Below are 19,880 nucleotides of genomic sequence, written 5' to 3'. Positions count from 1 at the left end.
AAAACAAATTATTGGGTATTCTTTGAAAATAGTTTCCAGTTAATATAACGGCTTCACAAAAAGCTACTTTTATGTGCATAGTAACAGGTAGAAAGTTAACATGTTCCAGGCACTACATTAAGGACATCAAATATTTAATTGTCACCACAACCACATGGGACTACTCTTCTCCCACTTTGGAGGTGAAGAAGCAGGCTTAGAGAGGCTAAGAGACTTGCCTTATCACATAGGGAATAAGGAGAGGAGCTAGAATTCATACTCTGATGGGTAGAAACCAGAGACTGAGCTCTAATTATGCCAAAGTGCTTAGAAGTAGACTATCAAAATAACTGAATTGCATTTTGGTGAATTCTTTGGAAGCCTATAGGAAAACTCCTCAAAATATGTATAAAAAGTTGAATCATATAGAAGAAACATAGGAATCACAGTCCAACTTTATCACTTCCTGGCAAACTTTAGTTTCCTCTTTAAAATGGCAGGAACAATGTCCATTTCTTATGATAATAGCTATCATTTATTGAACACTTGCTAGGTGCCAAGTACGTGGTTAATTTATACACACTAACCTGTATAAATCTCACAAATCCCTTTGAAGATGCTATTAACATCTCCATCTTACAGACAGAAATTTCAAGCTCAAAGCAGTTGAGTAACTTGCCCAGGGTTAAACAGAAAGATAATGCTAAAGGCAATTTTTCACCCCCATCTGCCTAATGTTAAAGTTCACACTCTATGAGGCTATACCGCTTTTCATTCTAAAGGAGCTGCATTCTTCTTTAGAATTTGGAAATTGAATTGACCTTTAAGAATTAAATTTAGGCCGGGCGCGGTGGCTCAAGCCTGTAATCCCAGCACTTTGGGAGGCCGAGACGGGTGGATCACGAGGTCAGGAGATCGAGACCATCCTGGTCTACACAGTGAAACCCCGTCTCTACTAAAAAATACAAAAAACTAGCTGGGCGAGATGGCGGGGGCCTGTAGTCCCAGTTACTCAGGAGGCTGAGGCAGGAGAATGGCGTAAACCCGGGAGGCGGAGCTTGCAGTGAGCCGAGATCGCGCCACTGCACTCCAGCCTGGGCGACAGAGCTAGACTCCGTCTCAAAAAAAAAAAAAAAAAAAAAAAAAAAAAAAAATTAAAAATATTACCTGTGTGAGCTGTGAAAACATAGCAGAGTGATTCCCAGGCAACCTGAGATAATTCATTAGTTCCTTTAAAGAAAGTATGTAGAAAGTATGTTGATCAGTATTGAAAACATCCAAAGGAGTAACAATACGGTCAAAAAATAGCTTTATCTACTCCTCTAACCACTAGGTGCCTGGTCCTAGGATATGAGGTCCAGAAATGAGGGTAGATATAGATAGCCCTATTGTGGAAACCTGGCTATCTCAGTCAATGCTATAAAAATTTACAATCATGGCCGGGCGCGGTGGCTCACACCTGTAATCCCAGCACTTTGGGAGGCCAAGGTGGGCAGATCACGAGATCAGGAGATGGAGACCATCCTGGCTAACATGGTGAAACCTTGTCTCTACTAAAAATACAAAAATTAGCCAGGTGTGGTGGTGGGCGCCTGTAGTCCCATCTACTTGGGAGATTGAGGCAGGAGAATGACGTGAACCTGGGAGGCCACGCTTGCAGTGAGCGGAGATCGTGCCACTGCACTCCAGCCTGGGCTACAGAGCAAACCTCTGTCTCAAAAAAAAAAAAAAAAAAAAAAAAAAAAAAAAAAAAAAAAAAATTAGAATCATTTGTTCACCAAGTAAACATCTAATTAAAAGTTAGCTTCCCACATAATGTGTCTGTAAGAGAATACATCAGCCACCAAAAATACATGTTTAGTTCCTCTGGCAATTATATTTCTTATTGTTAATTAAAAAGGAGGTGTCTCATCTCTAGACTTTGGTTGATACAAGCCCACCTTTGAGAAGCAGATCCACTGATACTATGCCGACATTAGTTTCTAAGCCTTCAAAGAAAAGAGTCACCTAAGCTACCTGGAGCAGTCCTATTTAGATGTTCAACCAATTATCACTGGGCAACATCCTGTACATGTAGTCTTAATGGAAACCAATACAGACTGTTGCCATGTTTCATTAAAAAAAAAAAAGTCTACACGTGGGTGCTTTTCCAACTATACAGTGATAGCCAAACATTAGTTCTAAATATGTCAATTTAATGAAGGGCAATGAACAAAATCACAGGCGTCTTTAAAATTCTATACTATTAGTTCTTACTTCTTTTGTTTCGTCCATGTGCTTCACTACAAGCTCTTCTACATTTCTGGTAGCAGTCCTCAGCCTGTCTTCACTGTGCTGGCTGGAATAAGCACCAAACAGAGTTGTTCGTCTGTAGTAGCAACAGGATTGATTTCTTCTTTTTCAAGATGGTGAAGTATGTCTTCTAACTGAACTTTTCCCTTGATAGAAGAAATAAGCATATGTGTATGTACACACACACACACACACGACTGAGGATGCAAGATATCTATGTAGGTGCCACCTTAGGCTCCTTATTAGAGTACTAGTCTTTAGGGTTCTAGTGATAGAAAGCTAGTAAGCCACCTGATCCGTCATCACACTTATGTATGTGTATGTATATACAGCTTGGAAAATCTAAGATATTTCTAAAGAACAAAATATAGCTGGCAATACACACACAAAGCTGCTATGTGAGGAAAATTGAAAGCAGGAATAAAGAAGTCTATGTATATATGACTAGAGTCAGACTCTCTACAATGCATATTTTACTTTTCCTACTGTTATCTAGTTATGAGCACTTAAATGAAATAGCTGCTAATACCGAAAAATGTAAGCTTTGAACAACTGTATATCTTCTAAAATAACAAATGACATATTTAATGAAAATTATGTACAATGGAAAGAAAAAGCTTTTCTGTCTGTTCTGAAGTTTGCAACTTTTATCTGAAGTCTCCCAAAGGGCTCTTGTTTCTTTTTTAAAGTCCAAAGAAGTCTTTGTTCCTTTTATTGCATATTTAGAAATAAAAGGACTCCTCTGGAAGCTAGAGAGGCCCCTAATTCTATACTATCCAGGATTGATTTTAGTCACAGAATATGTCTTATAATTTATGTTGACTTCTCATTAATTCAGTTCTCTTCTGCAACTTCTTTATCTAAGTCTGCTATCGATATTGTCTTTAGTTTTTTTAGGTTGCAAGTAATCATGACATAACAGTTTGCACTATGACAGTATATGAAAGATAAATATCTGCTGATTGATGAAGTGATATCTTTGTTACTAGAACAATTAACTTTTTTTTTTTTTGAGATGGAGTCTAGCTCTGTTGCCTAGGCTGGAGTGCAGTGGTATGATCTCAGCTCACTGCAACCTCTGCCTCCGAGGTTCAAGCGATTCTCCTGCCTCAGCCTCCTGAGTAGCTGGGATTATAGGTGTGCACCACTACGCCTGGCTAATTTTTGTATTTTTAGTAGAGACAAGGTTTCATCATGTTGGTCAGGCTGGTCTCAGACTCCTGACCTCAAGTTCTCAAGTGATTAGAACCACTAACTATTAATAGGACTTGCTGTTCTAATCAAATACAACTTTCAACCAAGTTAATCTGACCCAAATTGCAGTGACAGATATAATTGTTATTGTGCTTCAGTCCACATAAATACACTATTTTGCTTTTTAAAAAGCAAAACCATATTTTTATTATTTTTCTCCTTGATTGCCAAGCTTTCTAGAGTCTTACCATTTCCACATCAACAGTATTTATAGACGATACATGGTTTTAATTATCAGCTGATACTCATACTGATGAAAAAGAATGCAAGTCTGAATCCCGCACCTCTGTGGGTCCTCCTCATGACATATAACTAAAAATTTTCTTTTGTTCCCCCAACCTTCTTCACCTGGTCCCCACTCATATCTTCCCCCTTCTCCCTACCAGGTCTCTGAGCATCATAGTTACTTGTGGTTTTAGTCCTGGGTAGCAGAGAGCCCAAGATACTAAGAATACATAGCATCCTATGAGGACTATTTGGCAATATGCAAAAATGCTTCTGTGATAATGCTAAGAGGAAAAGCAGAATGCAAAAGTATTATTATAACTATGTGAACACCAGAGACACAAAGAAAAGACTGGAAGCAAATACCTCAAAGTGCTAAAAGCAGTTGTGATAAACTGATGAGGGGATTAGAAAATAAATGCTTAAATTATTATAAGTCCTATACTGTGGGTTGCTTGCCCAACAGCATAATCCCCATGCTGTAGGGGTGGAGTAGGGGAGTCTTAGATTGGAGGATGTTGAAAGGAAAAATGGGTCAGGGATATTGGAAAAAACTTTGGATCTGATCCTTGCTGATCAGGAGGACAATATAGGCTTCAGGTCAATACTCAAGTGCACAAATCACCCAAGCTCCATCACTTGACCATCCTCCCAAAGCCAGTGATCTTTATTCACCATTTTCTAGCCGCCTAGCTTCATGGCTACACCTAAGTCCTTATGAACAGCCTGAACTAATGTTGAAACCCTGCCAACCTAAATTCCATGTGTCTCCCTCTAACACCTTCTATGCCTCTTCCCTTCTTTTTCTTAATTGTTGTAAATATACATAACTTAAAATTTACCATTTTAACCATTTTTAACTGTATGATTCCATGGGATGAAGTACAATCACAATGTTGTCTAACCATCACCACTATCATTTCCAGAAAGTTTTCATTATCCCAAACAGAAACTCTACACCCATTAAACAGTAACTTCTCATTCCCTTCTTCCCCAGCCTGGGAATCTCTATTCTACTTTCTGTCTCTATAAACCTGCCTATTTTATATCACTCATAGAAGTGGAATCATACAATATTTGTCCTTTTGTATTGGCTTATTTCACGCAGCATAATGTCTTCAAGGTTAATCCATGTTGTATCGCTAACCATAATTTCATTTATTTTTAAGACTGAATAATATTCCATTGTATGTACATAGCACATTTTATTTATACATTCACCTGTTGATGGACATTGCGGTTGTTTCCACCTTTCAACTATTGTGAATGATGCTGCTATGAACACCGGTGTTTAAAAGTATCTGAGTCCCTGTTTTCAATTCTTTGGGGTATATACATAAGAGTGGAATTGCTAGATATATAATTCTGTATTTAACTTTTTTTTTTTTGAGGAACTGTCCTACTGTCTTCTACTGCAGCTGTACCACTTTATGTTCCTACCAGCAATGCAGAAGGTCTTAATATTGTCACATCCTTGTCAACACTTACTTTGGGTTACTTTAAAAAAAAAAAAAAGTCATCCTAATGGGTGTGAAGCAGTTGCTCTCTTAAACTAAAGGAATTCTACAATTACAATAAGACCTCCAGTCTCTGGACCATTACATCCTCTCTCAAACTACCAGATACTCTTTGGCTTCACTTGTTTGCCCCTCAAGCCTAAACCCAACTGTTGATCATTTCAGTCCTTCACCAACATCCCCAGTTATCTTACCCCTCTGTCCCACCTTCCTTGCAAATCTCAGCCCTGGAAAAGTTCATGCATTTGACTATTCTCCACCTATTTTAGGTTGCTGAGTGCTGGTAGAGAACAAAATCAAACAAGCGTGCAAACTTGAACCATTACAAATTCATGGCCTCTGGTCTGAGCGAAGCTTCTCAACCACTGGGTCACTTATGAGTTGCTAGTTTCTTTACTATTTCACTCAGCAACTATTCGAAACTTTCACCTCTCCATCAAACTGAATATCTCACCTCTCCCCTCACTCTTGGCAAACGACCTTGTCTCCCAGAGAACTAGTAAAGCTAAGGTCATCATAAAACTGTCAGCTGCTTCTCCTTACCAACATACCAACCTTCATCTTTACCAATCTTGTCCTCTTCCCCTTCTCAGTGGAAGAGCTTCCTATCCTCCTGATCAAGGTTAATCCTGGTACCCATATTCTAGGCCCCATCCCATACTGCTTCCTTAGGGAAGCATTTTCTCTTCTGTATGTTCTTTATCTCCTTCTCTACTGTTCTCTTGTCCTCAGCTCAAGACATCTCTGGTCTTAAAGATACAAAAAATAACCTTCCTTTAGCTCCACCATATTCCTGTCTAGCTATATCCTCTTTTGGACAATTTGTCTCCCACACTCCTATATTGTGGCTTCTGTGTTTGGCTTCCACACTCCCACATTTGCTGCATTTTGCCTTCTGTTCTCACCATTGTACTCAAATTATCAGTCAACAATGAACTCAAAATGCCACATCCATAGCTCACTACAGTTTCAAACTCCTGGGCTTTAGTGATCCTCCCGTCTCAGTCTCATGAGGAGCTAGGACTACAGGAGTGTGCCACCATGCCCATCTTGTTTTTTAAATTTTTTTTTGTAGAAACAAGGGTCTTGGTATGTTGCCCAGGCTGGAATTGAACACCTGGGCTCAAGTGATCCTCCCATTTCAGCCTCTCAAAGTGCTGGGATTACAGGGGTGAGCCACTGTGTCTGGCCCTGTTTTTGTTTGTTTTAACATATGATCTCTTTGCCGTACCTCTTCACTCCTTCGCTGAAAGTTGTTTTTTTTTTTATTCTGTTCTGTGATGTCACTTTGTCCTGTTTTGACTCCTATGTCTCTAGCCTTTCCCTCTCAGTATTCTTCCTGGCTTCCTCCTCTTCCATCCCTTCAAATGCTGCCATTTCCAAGAACCCTGCCTTTAGCTCTCCGCCCTTCTCACTACCATGTCATTAACAGCTTGGGCACAAGAGTCTAACATACCTTGGCTCAAACCTTGGCTTTGCTACTTTGTAATTGTGTGACTTACACAAGTCAGGTAACTTCTTTAAATTTGTATTCTGTGTGTAGAATAAATGTAATAGTATTGCCTACCGCACTGGGTTGTTTGGAAGATTAAAGAAGAATCTCTCTCTGCTATGCTCCAGATCAATCTAGAAGGAGTGGCAAGAAACAGAAACACATTGAAGTTGGAATACAGGTGAGGGTGGCAGAGACTGCTGGTGTCCTTTAATATTTGCTATTCCCTTCTTCCACAGAAATAAGACATTTAGTGTTTTGACTGATCACAAGGCTGACTTCCTTACTGATAGATACGGTCAGGTGACCAAGTTCTGACCAATGGGTGTAAATGGAATTATGTGCTGCTTCCAGAAACTGTCCTTAAGGAACATGATACCCCCTTTCTTGCTCCTTCTTCCTTTCTACTAGCTGGAATTCAGACAAGATAGCTGAAGCTTGAGCAGCCGTCCTGGGCACCATTAGCTGGAAACCATATGCCATGGATGCTGTAATATCAGGAGAGAAGAAACCTGGGTCTCTGACCATTTCAAGGTGCTGCTCTACCAGTTATAGATTGCTTTCTTCTTGACTTTTATGTGGGAGGAATACATTTCTTTCTTTTTCAATGCATTATTATTTTGGGCTTTCTGTCCCTCACACAACCAGCCAATCCCAACTACTATATGAGGGTTATTGAGTGGATGAGGTACAAGGACATACGCTGGAAACTAAATGTGGCTACACAGGAATTGGATATGGAACTACACAGCCATTAATGGTCTCTCCTGACCCATGAGGTCTTTTGTCTCTGAGCTTCCCTGTGAGTGTGGTCCTCTTGCTTCTCTACAGAGGTGAACTTCCTCTGCTTGCTCATCAGCAAGGCTGAAAACAGCTATTCAAGTCCTTAGCCTATGTGACTTTTTAGATTAAGTCATTTCTATCTTTGTATCTCTTAGTTCAAATTTTTGAAAGAGACAATTGTTTGTTGCTCACCTAATAGGCTGTGCCTGCCTCTTCAAAGTTACCTGTATTTTCCCCATTCAGTCAGCTGTACACGGAATAATGTTGAAAGTAGGGGTACAAATATGGCCTCTGAGGGCCTACTCTTTAAGCAAGATTAGGCAGAGAAACGCAAGTTCCAGAGAAGAAGCTATAAGCTAGGAGGGCAATATAAAATGAGTCTACGGTTTAAGACCAATGCATTCCAGTTGTCTAGTGAACAAGTCAGCTTGAACAACCCATTCATCTTTTCCTCCTTCTGTATTTCATAGTTAAAATCACTGTCAACAGTTTCCCAAGCCAGAAACCCAGGATTCATCCTTGACCCTCCTTCCTATTCATTCTACTCTGGTATGCAATCAGTCACTGAATTTGCAGTACTTCTTTCATCATTTTCTAATTCATCCTCTCCGTGTCTAGGGTTATTGCCTTAGTTTAGGCTTGCCTCACTATTGGTTCAGTTTAGTGTAATAGCGTCCTTAACTGATGTTCCTGCTGCCAGGTGGCCCCCATCCAATCTGTTCTCAGCAAAACTCCAGACTGATCCTCCCGAATGCAAATCACTTGCTGCTTAACCTTCTCGTCGCTTTTGGGTAGAGTTCAAACCCTTTAGCTTGGGACCAGATATTTTTCGCAATCTGGTTCCTCCCAGTCTCTCTAGCCTTGTCTTCTGCCACGCCTTGACATTAGCCATTCATGTCAGTATACTTATTGGTCCCCATCATGCTGCTTATATTTCCACAAATTTTTTTTTTTTTTTTTTTTTTTGAGGCAGAGTCTCGCTCTGTCGCCCTGGCTGGAGTGCAGTGGCCGGATCTCAGCTCACTGCAAGCTCCGCCTCCCGGGTTTATGCCATTCTCCTGCCTCAGCCTCCCGAGTAGCTGGGACTACAGGCGCCCGCCACCTCACCCGGCTAATTTTTGTATTTTTAGTAGAGACGAGGTTTCACCGTGTTAGCCAGGATGGTCTCGATCTCCTGACCTCGTGATCCACCCGTCTCGGCCTCCCAAAGTGCTGGGATTACAGGCTTGAGCCACCGCGCCCGGCCATATTTCCACAAATTTTGACATTCAGGTCACTCTGCCTGGAATGGTGCTATGAGATCCCCAAACAAACATTTTCCCAGTGGATTTACTGAGACTTGATGATTAACTTTCAAATTCTGGTAAACTAGATCTTGAAGTAATAAAACTAAATTATAAATGCTCTGATATCTAAACTGTACCTAAAATTGCCCACACAACAAAGTACATAAGAATATTATTCTTGGCCGGGCTTGGTGGCTTACGCCTGTAATCCCAGCACTTTGGGAGACCAAGGCAGGTGGATCACCTGAGGTCAGGAGTTCAAGACCGGCCTGGCCAACATGGTGAAACCCCGTCTCTACTAAAAAAAACAAAATTTAGCCGGGCATGGTGGCATGTGCCTGTAATCCCAGCTACTCAGGAGGCTGAGGCAGGAGAATCGCTGGAACCCAGGAGGCAGAGGCTGCAGTGAGCTGAGATCTCGCCACTGCACTCCAGCCTGGGCAACAGAGCAAGGCTCCATCTGAAAAAAAAAAAAAAAAAAAATTCAATCAACAAAAACCAAAAAACTATTCTGTCCAAAGTAGATACTAAGTAAATGCTCATTAAATCTCTTAAAAATCCAATCTCTGGAAAGAAGTACATCCTGAAATGGTTTTAGGCCTCCAAAAAACTTCTAGATGTAAAGAATAAAGTGGTAAAGCAAACTGAGACAAAGAATTTTAAACGAGAAGAGGTCAAGGATAATGGGTTCTGTCTACCTGTTGTTTTTTCTCCTAGTAGGTACTCTCCAACTGCATTGCAGGGGCCAGGATCCTATCTTATGCCATAGCACATCTCCCGCCTCTGAGCAAAGGCTGAGCTTTGGACTCCAAAGTCTTTGAGTGACACTAGGGAACAAAGTACATAGCACAGCCACAAAAACTGAAATATCCAGTAGGTGACTTTTCACTGTAACCTTTCTTTCTTCTATCTTCCACTCCTTTCACACAAATATAATTTAAAACTCACACACATCTTAAATACAATACATATTATGCACAGTTTTTCAATTCCCAAATAAAATTAGTATACTTTTTTCAAAAGTTGAAAACAGTGTAGCAATGTAAAAAATGTTTAAAATATAAAATTAAGTGAAAAAGAAAGGCAAAATGTACATAACTATGTAAAAATGTACACAGCTGAGCAGGACTGACACAGAACAAAAAGAATGAACTATTGATGTGTTAAGACAGAGTTTCTCAACCTTGGCACTACTGCCATTCTGAGCTGTTGTGGAGGCAGTTCTGTGTATAATAAGATATGGAGCAGCATCCCTGGTCTCTACCAACTAGATGCCAGTAGCATACCCCTAGCTGTGACAACTAAAAATGTTTACATAGATTGCCACATGTCTCACAGCGGGCAGAACCCCACCCTGTTCCCCAGGTTTAAAACTGTGCTAGAGGCTGGGTGCTGTGGCTCACTGCCTGTAATCCTAGCACTTTGGGAGGCTGAGGCGGGCAGATCACCTGGGGTCAGGAGTTCGAGACTCAGCCTGACCAATGTGGAGAAACACCGTCTCTATTAAAAATACAAAATTGGCAGGGTGTGGTGGCCCATGCCTATAATCCCAGCTACTCAGGAGGCTGAGGCAGGAGAATCACTTGAACCTGGGAGGCAAAGGTTGCAGTGAGCCGAGATCACGCCATTGCACTCCAGCCTGGGCAACAAGAGTGAAACTCCATCTCAAAACAAAACAAAACAAAACAAACAAAAAACTGTGCTAGAATGACAGGAATTTATTTTTTTGAGACAGGGTCTCACTCTGTAGCCCAGGTTGGAGTGCAGTGGTGTGATCATAGCTCACTGCAGCCTCAACCTCCCAGGCTCAAGTGATCCTCCCACCTCAGCCTCCAGAGTAGCCAGGACTACAGGAGTGCTCCACCATGCCTGGCTAATTTTTTGCATTTTTTGTAGAGTCAGGTTTTTGCCATGTTTGCCCAGGTTAAATTTTTTTTTTAAATTTATGCCTTGCTATTCAATAAATACATATTAGAAGAGTAAAGGAAAGGAAAGCCCCTTGCAATATAGCATCTAATATACTCTTTTTTCAAGAGTTAGGGTTTATCCAGTTCCAATTTAATGTGCAAGATTGAAAAGGCTGCAGAACTTGTTTTTGTTTTCCGATCTGTTCTAGAGGAGAAAGCTGAATTTCTCAATATTTAAAAACTTGACCTGGCTCTAAGCATGAGACATCACAAACAACTGCTTTGATTGGACTGAGAAATCAAAATATCCAAATAATCGTAGCCCCAAACAGCTGTTTAAAATGTATATGTTCTGTATATCCTCAAAATAGGTTTACTTTTAAATCTGAATACTGAAGAAGAAATAGTAAGATTCAACAAGGAATGCATATTGTAAGACAAATTAAGGCAAGCTTTCCAAGCAAAAATAAAATTGCACTGGATCTAAGTTAATCTTATGCCATATTTAAGGCCCTCTGTTCCAGTCTTTTTAGAACTATTGTGTCTGCTCCCTTGCCAAAAATATTTATTTTCAATCACTCTTTATTGTTTTTGTTTCTTGGCTTACATCACAAAGAATGTTTTCTGATTCAGAAATTGTCAGGAAAAGAAGGCACAAGTACTGTTTCAATTATCTCCTCTCCGGAAAATTACATCATATCCCCAATGTTGGGTTCGTACGGGCTTAAAGTTGAAATCCTATCTTACATGATCATTTTGAATGCCCTTTTCACATTGATAAACACATCAATAAAATTTAATTAAACAAGGAACAACCTTCTTTCATTATATAAGCCTGAAATGGGTCCAATACTGCAATTTTTTTTTCCATTTTCAAAACACACTAGGCCTGCAGTATTTAATGTTTATATTTACCAATGTGCACTTCTCCTAGTATCTAGTTTACCCAAGACTGAAACGTTGCCATAATGCAAAGAAAAACAAAAATCTTCCCAATGACTGCAGAGCTGGAGAATGCGAAATACTTAGGTACACAAAGCACTGCAGCAGGAATGCAGAAGGAGGTGGTCTATAGATGACAGAGGTGGTGGAGACAAATGGACATTCAATAATGTGCAGCGTTAACAGGGAAAGGTTAAAATGGCTGTGAAATAAGCAGGATGAGAAGAAAACTGGTGCTTGGAGTGATGAGTGAAGTGGAAAAAGTTGTAGCTTGAAAGGCAGAAGGTAACTGACTTCATGACCTCTGATGCTGAGGATAAAAAGGGCCTCCAAATCTTCATCGGGATTCAAGGTTCTGCATGACGAACATCGGCCAAAAAAAAACAAAAAAAAACAAAACAAACAAACAAACAAAAAAAAAAACACAACACGGTAGTTCTTTGTTCGCGGGCCTACACGCAGGGGAAAGCTGCGCCTCCGTGGACTTCATAGTGGCCTGGACCTTCGGGCGCTGTCTGTCCAGGGACGCGCCTCGACACCTCACCTTTAAGTGAGAAAAGGAACGCCGACCTACCTCGCTGAGGATGTTGTAAGCCCGCTCTAATAATAGGCGGCAGCCTAATACTAAATGCTTGTGGCAGCTGGGTCCGGGGAAAACGGGCTAATTCTCCTTCAGGCGGAATCACTGCAGCCAGGGTCTAGAAAGGCCGGGCCAGGAGGGTTTCCCCTCCTGTAGTCTCGGGCCATGCTGGGGAGAAGCAGAAAAGGCCTGGAATGCGGAAAAGAGGGGAGAATGGGTGCTTTCCTCCTTAGGGCTGAGGCAGGAACCTCAGGAACCAAGTCGGAAGTTTTCCTGCGGAGGGTGCCGCGAGGGTCCCGGGGTCGCTCGGCCCCTAGGCGCCCAGCTGCTAGCGGCAGGTGCAGAAGGAGACCCGGGCGTCATAGCAACCGCGCTCGCCGCAGAGACGCAAAGGGGTCCTTCCGGCGGGAACCATAGAGACGACGCACGCCAATGGCGCCAGAGACTGTGCTTCTTGTGGAGACTGTTATTATAGCTCATACCATTGGCCTTCGGGTCGGGGGCGGAGTTGTCCCGGCCTTATCGATAGTACAGTTCATTCCATTGGCGTTGGAGACAACTGTAACCATGGTAACGTCATGTCGCGCGCTTGCGACTTGGCGAATACGTTTTGTCTTGGGGCATTCTAGTTCTCAAAGAGCTTCCCGCCAGGCCTCAACTACAGCCCGTGCCTACTAAACTTGGATTTATTTTTCTATAAGTTCCTTCATTCTTAAAGGGGCAGGGAGTGCTAGCTCAAGAGTTCTGAATTTTAGGCCTAGATCGTGTCACTAGCCACGTGGGGCACGCAAGATAAATCACAATCTTTGGACCGAGCTTATTATTGTAAAAAGGAAGACACTGGGCTTGACTAGAATTATCCCTAAGGCTGAAGCCCTTTAGAAGTCCTAAGCACTGAAAATTCAGGTAAGGTGAACCTTATCTCCCCCACCTATGTAATGCAAAATAAAAACTTATAAATGACACAAAATTTAACATACTCAATTGATATCATCTTTTTAGATGGCCTTATGGCAGAATTCTAGTTAACTATCAAAACTCGATTTTACTTATGTTTTGGGGGCCCTTGCTTTGCTGGTATCCCAAACACAACATTTCTTGGTCTTAACTCTAGTTCCCCAAGAGGATACTTTCCAAATCTTTGCTGGTTCTACATGCATTATCTGGACGTATCTTACTCTTTATATAATAAAGTGCTTCAACCTCTCCTTCTGGCACTAGACCTCTTGCAAGTGTTTTTTCTGAACTAAAATGCTCACCACCAGCACTTGTAGCCCACTTCACTCCTGTTTATCAGTTTAAGCATCACCTACTCAGGGAGACATTCCTTGATCCTCCATCCAAGATTAGGTTCTTTCTTACCCTCATTGACTCATGTTCCTTTTCTTTATACACTTCCATTTGCTGTTAAAACACACACACACACACACACACACACTCTCTCTCTCTCTCTCCCTCTCCCCCCTGGATTTTTTACTTGTGTAAATAATCTTTTTAAGTGCTCTGAATATAAACTGAAGTGGGAAACACTAAATAATTTCATGTAGAACATTGATTGTTTTTAAGCGTTAACAAGGCAGGATATAAAATGATTCCCAAGGGAGGTAATAATTATGGTAAAGACAAACATTAAGATCACTTCTACTTTTAACCCCACATATGCCCCTTGTACATTCAAAGATGATGACAGTCATCATCCACATGAAGCTATGAATGCAGAGAACATATTCTACTACTTGCCCTTCAGTACTGCAGCCACTGACAGAGCCCACTGCTTTTGGGGTTTTGCAAATTGGACCTGAAGTTCACTTAAAATCATTGTCAAAGGAGCCTGGGTAACATAGTAAGACCTTGTCTCTATGAAAAATAAAATATTTCGCCGGGCATGGTGGCACATGCCTGTAGTCTCAGCTGCTCAGAAGGCTGTGGCAGGGGTGCTTGAGTCCAGGAATTCAAGATTACACTGAACCATGATTGGACCATTGCACTTCAACCTGGGTGACAAAGCAAGACTTTGTCTCTAAGAAAAAAAAATGTTTGTTCAAAGGGACTGCTGCTTCCAGAACAGTCTTGACTGCTGCAGTTATTTTTCTTCTGTTCAAGGTCACACTTCCTGATTAATGAAGTATTTCAGCCTTAGAATTTCTGTCAAATCTTCTCAATTAAATGTATTGTACTTCTATTATCAGACAGACACAGGGGCTACCCTTCCCTACTCCATGAAACACCATGAATTGTATTTTAAGTCAAATATTTATGTGAAACACAGTACCTGCTTCTACCTTAGTCATTAATGCTAATTTTTCAAATTGTACCCTGGACTATCCTACAGATCATTTAGGGAATTTTTTTGCACTATGCTACTTGTGCACTCCCAACCCAAAACCCAGGACAGCAAGATATGTATTCAAAGTTTTTCAAAGATTCTCAAGGATTCAAAGATTAAGCAGGGCACTGGTGTAACACTGCTTTGCTAAGTGAGAAAAACAATAATTGCAACCATTTAGTGAGTGTCAATCAAGTGCTAGGCACCAGACTGATGCTTTTTGTTTGCTATTTCATTTAATCCTCACAATAAATGGCATTACTTTGCAGAGAGATTATCCCCATTTTATGCATGCGGACACTGAGATTAAGTCAAATGCCTAAGTTTATAAAGCTAATAGGTGGCACAGCTGGCTAAGTTGACTCCTAGCCCATACTCTACCACACTGTAATGCCTCCCTCAGGACAGAGATCACCAAGTGGCCCCTGCCTGGTCCCAGGTGGAAGGACATACTAAGTTAACCTGAAGAGCAGTCCTAAAATACTTGAATTGTAAACTGTTACCCAAATATGAGGTGAATCTACAATAAGAAGCAAAAAGTGAATGCAGTGAAAAGCTCATCATTCTACAATCTATCTTCAGGGAGGTATCCTTCTTTCCTACTCCTATGTTTGATAAATTTCAAACAAAACAAAACAAAACATCCTTTCCATTGGGTCAGCTTTTGGACACACACTTTATTGCACTTAATTTTTTATACATCCATTTCCTAAACAAGACATGTTTATTCATCTTTTTAATCCTCATGGCTCAGCACAGGGCCTGACATACATAGGCATTCAACCAATATTTGATCACCAAAGCATGACCATTCATGCATCCATAATCTTTTTATAGTATAAAGATGGCTGATATTCAGGCCCCCATGTATATTTTAAGGAATATGTAATTCCCAATAAGCTCTTCTTTTTAAAGGTGAGAAACAGTTGTAGTGTTCAATTTCAAAATCAAAATAACATTCAGGTGAGTGTATCAGGTGTCATTAAAAGACAAATACCAAACCATATTTGCCTGCATACCACTGCCTTTTCCCTTTCTTTCATTTTCTCTGTCCATATGAAAGCCACAGTTTTATTATAGTTTTCACCATCTCTAGGAGCCCTGAACAATTTTTGATCCTGTAAGGGCTTTTTACTTCAGTTTTTGTCACCTATAAAAGCTGTGTGTCGAGACTGAAGATTATCCACTATCTTCTCTTCTATCTCTATGCCTTTTTCTATTTCTTCCTCTGATAGCAATAACTTGGTTTCCGAGTCTTTAGTTACAATAAACACAAAGGACTGTCGTGACTCAAGGATATTAGCCACCACCACTTGATGCTGATAAACTTCCAAAGCCTTCCGAGCTCGATTAATTACAATGGCGGGGTCAGTCTCCAACTTAAAGGAAATTATAAATGCTTTGGGAGCCCAATCTTTAACCAAAGGAGAAAGCAGTTTTGGCACCATCTTCATTGTTATCTGTATTGGAAAAAGAAAAGCTTAATAAGCAAACAATGGCCATTATCTACCAGGTCAATCTCATGGGAAACTACGGAAACTAAGGAATCAAATTTAAGTGGGATTTCTCAACTATCAAACTTTTCAATTAAATGCTTAGTTTAAAAAGCCTTAGGGGAACACAGTGGCTTGGCCTGTAATCCCAGCACTTTGGAAGGCCAAGGTGGGTGCATCGCTTGAGCCCAGTTCAAGACCAGCCTGGGCAACATGGCAAAACCAGGTCTCTACAAAAAAAATACAAAAATTAGCCAATCATGGTGGCACCCACCTGTAGTCCCAGCTACTCAGGAGGCTGAGATGGGAGGATTACTTGAGCCTGGGAGGTTGAGGATGCAGTGAGCTGTATTCGTGCCACTGCACTTCAGCCTGGGCAACAGAGCAAGACCTTGTCTCAAAAAAAAAAAAAAAAAAAAAAGCCTTGGTTCTGTAGAGTTCACAGTGATGCCTAAATTCAAGGCTCCATACGTATTCTGGAGCAAACCATGTCTTCTGAATAAGCTCTGCCCTGCTCTGCCACCCTTACCACCATTAATATTTTCTCAAGCATGTCCCTTTATTTTTGAACCAAATCCTCAACTAAACAGATACAAAGAATCTGTTCATACAAGTGTTTGGCAGAAGCCGAAATAAAGTTGGGTTTTTAAACCTCTCAGCCTAAATATTTCTTGCATTGGTAGAATGGCTCTTAGATTCCATTTTAAAATGGTCACTTGTAACACAACTTAGCAGTGAGGAAACTGATTTTATTTTCACTTGACCAAAACTCCTAGTACCTCATCCCCAATCCCTTCTCAGGGAAATGTTCAGTTGCTTTGTTACTTTCAAGATAGAACTAAAAACTATGGGATAAACTAAAGATCCCAGAGATTTAAAAGTGTGGGCCGGGCGCGGTGGCTCAAGCCTGTAATCCCAGCACTTTGGGAGGCCGAGATGGGCGGATCACGAGGTCAGGAGATCGAGACTATCCTGGCTAATACGGTGAAACCCTGTCTCCACTTAAAAATACAAAAAAAAAAAACTAGCCGGGCGACGAGGCAGGCGCCTGTAGTCCCAGCTACTCGGGAGGCTGAGGCAGGAGAATGGTGTAAACCCGGGAGGCGGAGCTTGCAGTGAGCTGAGATCCGGCCACTGCACTCCAGCCTGGGTGACAGAGCAAGACTCCGTCTCAAAAAAAAAAAAAAAAAAAAAAAAAAGTGTGAAATCACTAAGCTAATCATCAGAATTTCCCCTAAAAAAAAAAGCTGTTAGTGTGATAGGGATCATATACCTGTTTATTTATACTTTATTTTTCTCCTTAGCATTTATCATTACCAAATGAGGTATGTATTTGACTTAATTTATTGTCTCCTCTGCAGAGGAAGCAACACCAGAGCAGGGTGTTTCTTTTCACTGCTTTCATCTCCAGGTCTTACAGCAGTGTAGGACCTCAATCAACTATTCTACAAAGTCGGCAAATGCCCCACAGGTAAGAGTTTCTCCTAATAAAATCCTACCTGTATCACCCAATAAATGACTAAGAACTCCCGAAGGTTCCAAGAAGCCAGATCATCTAAAATCACAACCTACCTTATCCATATTTCTTCCTTAATCTACAACAGCCCCCAACTAATCTACCCACTCCACTTTCTCCCTCTCTAGCTTCATCTTTCATACTGATGCCAGAATGTTGTTGTCAAACAAAAACTTTATCTCATTCTCCTACTTATGTGTCCCTTAGCTCCACAAGAAAAAGTCCAAGCCCCTTAAAAAAGGAAAACAAAGTCTTCTACAAAGCAAGCCATCTCTTCAGCCAGCTCTCCGGCCTTACCAAAGCACTTCGGTTCACAGCCCACTGCCCACTTCCAAATGCCAAGTGCCATACTCCACTTGGAATGACCTTTCCCACTTCGTACACCCTCTGCTCATTTTGTTTTGTTTTTTGTTTTTTTTGAAACGGAGTCTCACTCTCGTCCCCCAGGCTGGAGTGCAATGGCACGATCTCGGCTCACTGCAACCTCTGCCTCCTGGGTTCAAGCGATGCTTCTGCCTCAGCCTCCGGAGTAGCTGGGATTACAGGCGCCTGCCACCACGCCTGGCTAATTTTTGTATTTTTTTAGTAGGGACTGGGTTTCACCATGTTGGCCAGGCTGGTCTCAAACTCCTGACCTCAGGCGATCCGCCCTCCTTGGCCTCCCAAAGTGCGGGATTATAGGCGTGAGCCACCGCGCTCGGCTCTGCTTATCTTTTAAAACCGAGTTCATCTCCTCCAAGAAGCTTCATCGACTCCCCCAGGATTCACTCGCCCCATGATCTGACTGCACTTTGTACATACCTCCACTAGAGCATTTATCACTCTGTATTGTAATTATGTCTGTGTCCAGCTCCCTCACTAGATTGTGAGGTCCATGAGGGAGGGCGGTGTCTTATTCATCTCTGTATCCCCTGTGCCTAGCGAATACAGATGCAGAAAGGCCATCTCCAGATCAAGAGGAAATTAACCCAAGATTGGTTATATGAGATTAGATCTCTGGAAGAGAAGCGCCCATCACCTGCAGTGGGCCCCCAGAAGACTGGATCTTGTGTTCAGGCATTTCAGAGACAGGAACATAGAAATCTGACACAGCCGCAGCCAAGTAAAACATCGCAGAAGGGCCTGCAAAGACAAACACAAGGTGTAACAAATCGGCGAGGTACGGTATAGGATCAGCTTCTTCTCAACTCGGGTTCCCCAGCTGAGATCCGTGGGTAAGCGGGAGGTAAGGGGATAAGTGGCTGCAGAGAAAGGCTGTGCTTCCAGGCAAAAGGGGTACTCCTAGGGCACGCACCTAGCGGATTAAGTGCCTGGGCCGCAGCCTGTAACAGATGCAAATAGTCCGCCAAAGTGGTGAACTCCACCGCCAGGAAGGTGCCTGCAGCCGCAGCCTCCTGGTAGCATCTCAGAGCCTCAGCAAAACCCGGAAGTGCATTCTCCTCGGCCTCCAGGCTCAGCAAGCCCGAAAGGGCTGGGCCCGAAGGCCGCAGAGCGGACAGCCAAGTCTGGGGTGGGAAGCGGTGGGCATAGGGGAAGGCGGAGCGAGCGCGATACAAGAACAGGACCCCGTAGCCGGCTGCTAGGAAGACCTCGGCCGAGGTTGCACCACGCCGCCCGCTGCTGAAGTTGTCCAAGAAGCGCACCGGCCGCGCTTCCAGTGGGACCTTGGTGCCGCCTGACGTGACCAACACCACCCGCCGGCCCTGCGCGCCCAGCCTGGCCGCAAAGCGAGCCATAACCTCAGCCCAGCGCGCAGCACCGGGAGGCTGGGGGAACTCGGCTACCGGGTCCATTTCCGCCATCTGCCCCGCAGCGGCCGGCGCCTGCGCACGCTCCGCGGCCGACGCGCCACGCCCCTTTTCCCCTACCTGGTGTGAGCGCCGGGCCGCAGTGAGTGGGCGGTTCACTACCCTCGTTTTGACACTAGGTCCCGATCTCGCCAAGTCTGGAAATGCGTAGTTGTTCTGCCCCAGAGCCCAGCGAAAGTGACACTGCAACGAGGGGGATCCCCGGCTGCGTGGGCATCTGGTAGGGTCACGTTCCCTCACGTTCGTTTCCTAGCCTGGGTGAAGAACTGGCCATGTTTGACCCTTACCGGCCACTGTACGGGCCTTCATGGACTTGGACTCCTTGACCCGTGGGACTTGTGGGTTTTGTGCTTCTTTTTATTCTTTTTATTTCTTTCTTTACCTTTTTCAACTTCAGCGATAGACCCAGATGTTAGTCGAGTCACGTCCCACCGCCCTCTGCCCTTGAAATGCTGGCAAGTAGGCGGGCCCGCGATTGTC

The 19,880-nt window shown here is 42.6% G+C and overlaps 2 protein-coding genes across 9 annotated transcripts in view; both read right to left on the bottom strand.

Moving 5' to 3' along the window:
* CCDC30 (coiled-coil domain containing 30) overlaps positions 1 to 12,261 on the bottom strand; it is a 196,812-nt gene extending 184,551 nt beyond the window's left edge. The window contains exons 1-2 of the mRNA XM_030942844.1: positions 12,252 to 12,261; positions 2,236 to 2,317 (exon numbers count right to left, since the gene is read on the bottom strand). Coding sequence (XP_030798704.1) covers positions 2,236 to 2,253 — 18 coding nt within the window. The 5' untranslated portion in view covers positions 2,254 to 2,317; positions 12,252 to 12,261. The remainder of the gene's footprint in view (positions 1 to 2,235; positions 2,318 to 12,251) is intronic.
* Positions 2,280 to 19,830, bottom strand: PPCS (phosphopantothenoylcysteine synthetase). 8 transcript variants are annotated; one of them, XM_010371822.2, is made up of 3 exons: positions 18,887 to 19,460; positions 18,611 to 18,714; positions 2,280 to 2,417 (listed from the first exon to the last, which is right to left on the bottom strand). In XM_010371822.2, the coding sequence occupies exons 1-3, from the start codon at positions 19,392 to 19,394 to the stop codon at positions 2,295 to 2,297; spliced, it is 735 nt and encodes a 244-aa protein (XP_010370124.2). In that variant the 5' UTR covers positions 19,395 to 19,460; the 3' UTR covers positions 2,280 to 2,294. The 8 variants fall into 8 exon arrangements, with proteins under 8 accessions (XP_010370124.2, XP_010370128.1, XP_010370130.1 ...); XM_010371826.2 differs by lacking the exons at positions 2,280 to 2,417; positions 18,887 to 19,460 and adding exons at positions 15,227 to 16,043; positions 19,461 to 19,830; XM_010371828.2 differs by lacking the exons at positions 2,280 to 2,417; positions 18,887 to 19,460 and adding exons at positions 15,227 to 16,043; positions 19,461 to 19,614 and having other exon boundaries at positions 18,394 to 18,714.
* Positions 19,831 to 19,880: the final 50 nt, after the last annotated feature.

The sequence above is a fragment of the Rhinopithecus roxellana genome, chromosome 12 (genome assembly GCF_007565055.1).
Source record: "Rhinopithecus roxellana isolate Shanxi Qingling chromosome 12, ASM756505v1, whole genome shotgun sequence".
Classification (NCBI taxonomy): domain Eukaryota; kingdom Metazoa; phylum Chordata; class Mammalia; order Primates; family Cercopithecidae; genus Rhinopithecus; species Rhinopithecus roxellana.
The sequence above is the reverse complement of the archived record's forward strand: the minus strand, read 5'-3'. Positions and strand labels throughout refer to the sequence as shown.

Bases quoted from the DNA above. Each gene is read 5' to 3' on its own strand.
- PPCS (XM_010371820.2), bottom strand. From the start codon at position 19,394: ATGGCGGAAATGGACCCGGTAGCCGAGTTCCCCCAGCCTCCCGGTGCT. The intron at 18,715-18,886 runs GTGCGTGCCCTA...TTGTCTTTGCAG, and splicing joins CCAGGCACTTAATCCGCTAG to GCCCTTCTGCGATGTTTTAC. The intron at 16,044-18,610 runs GTGATGGGCGCT...TTTCCAATACAG, and splicing joins CTTCTGGGGGCCCACTGCAG to ATAACAATGAAGATGGTGCC.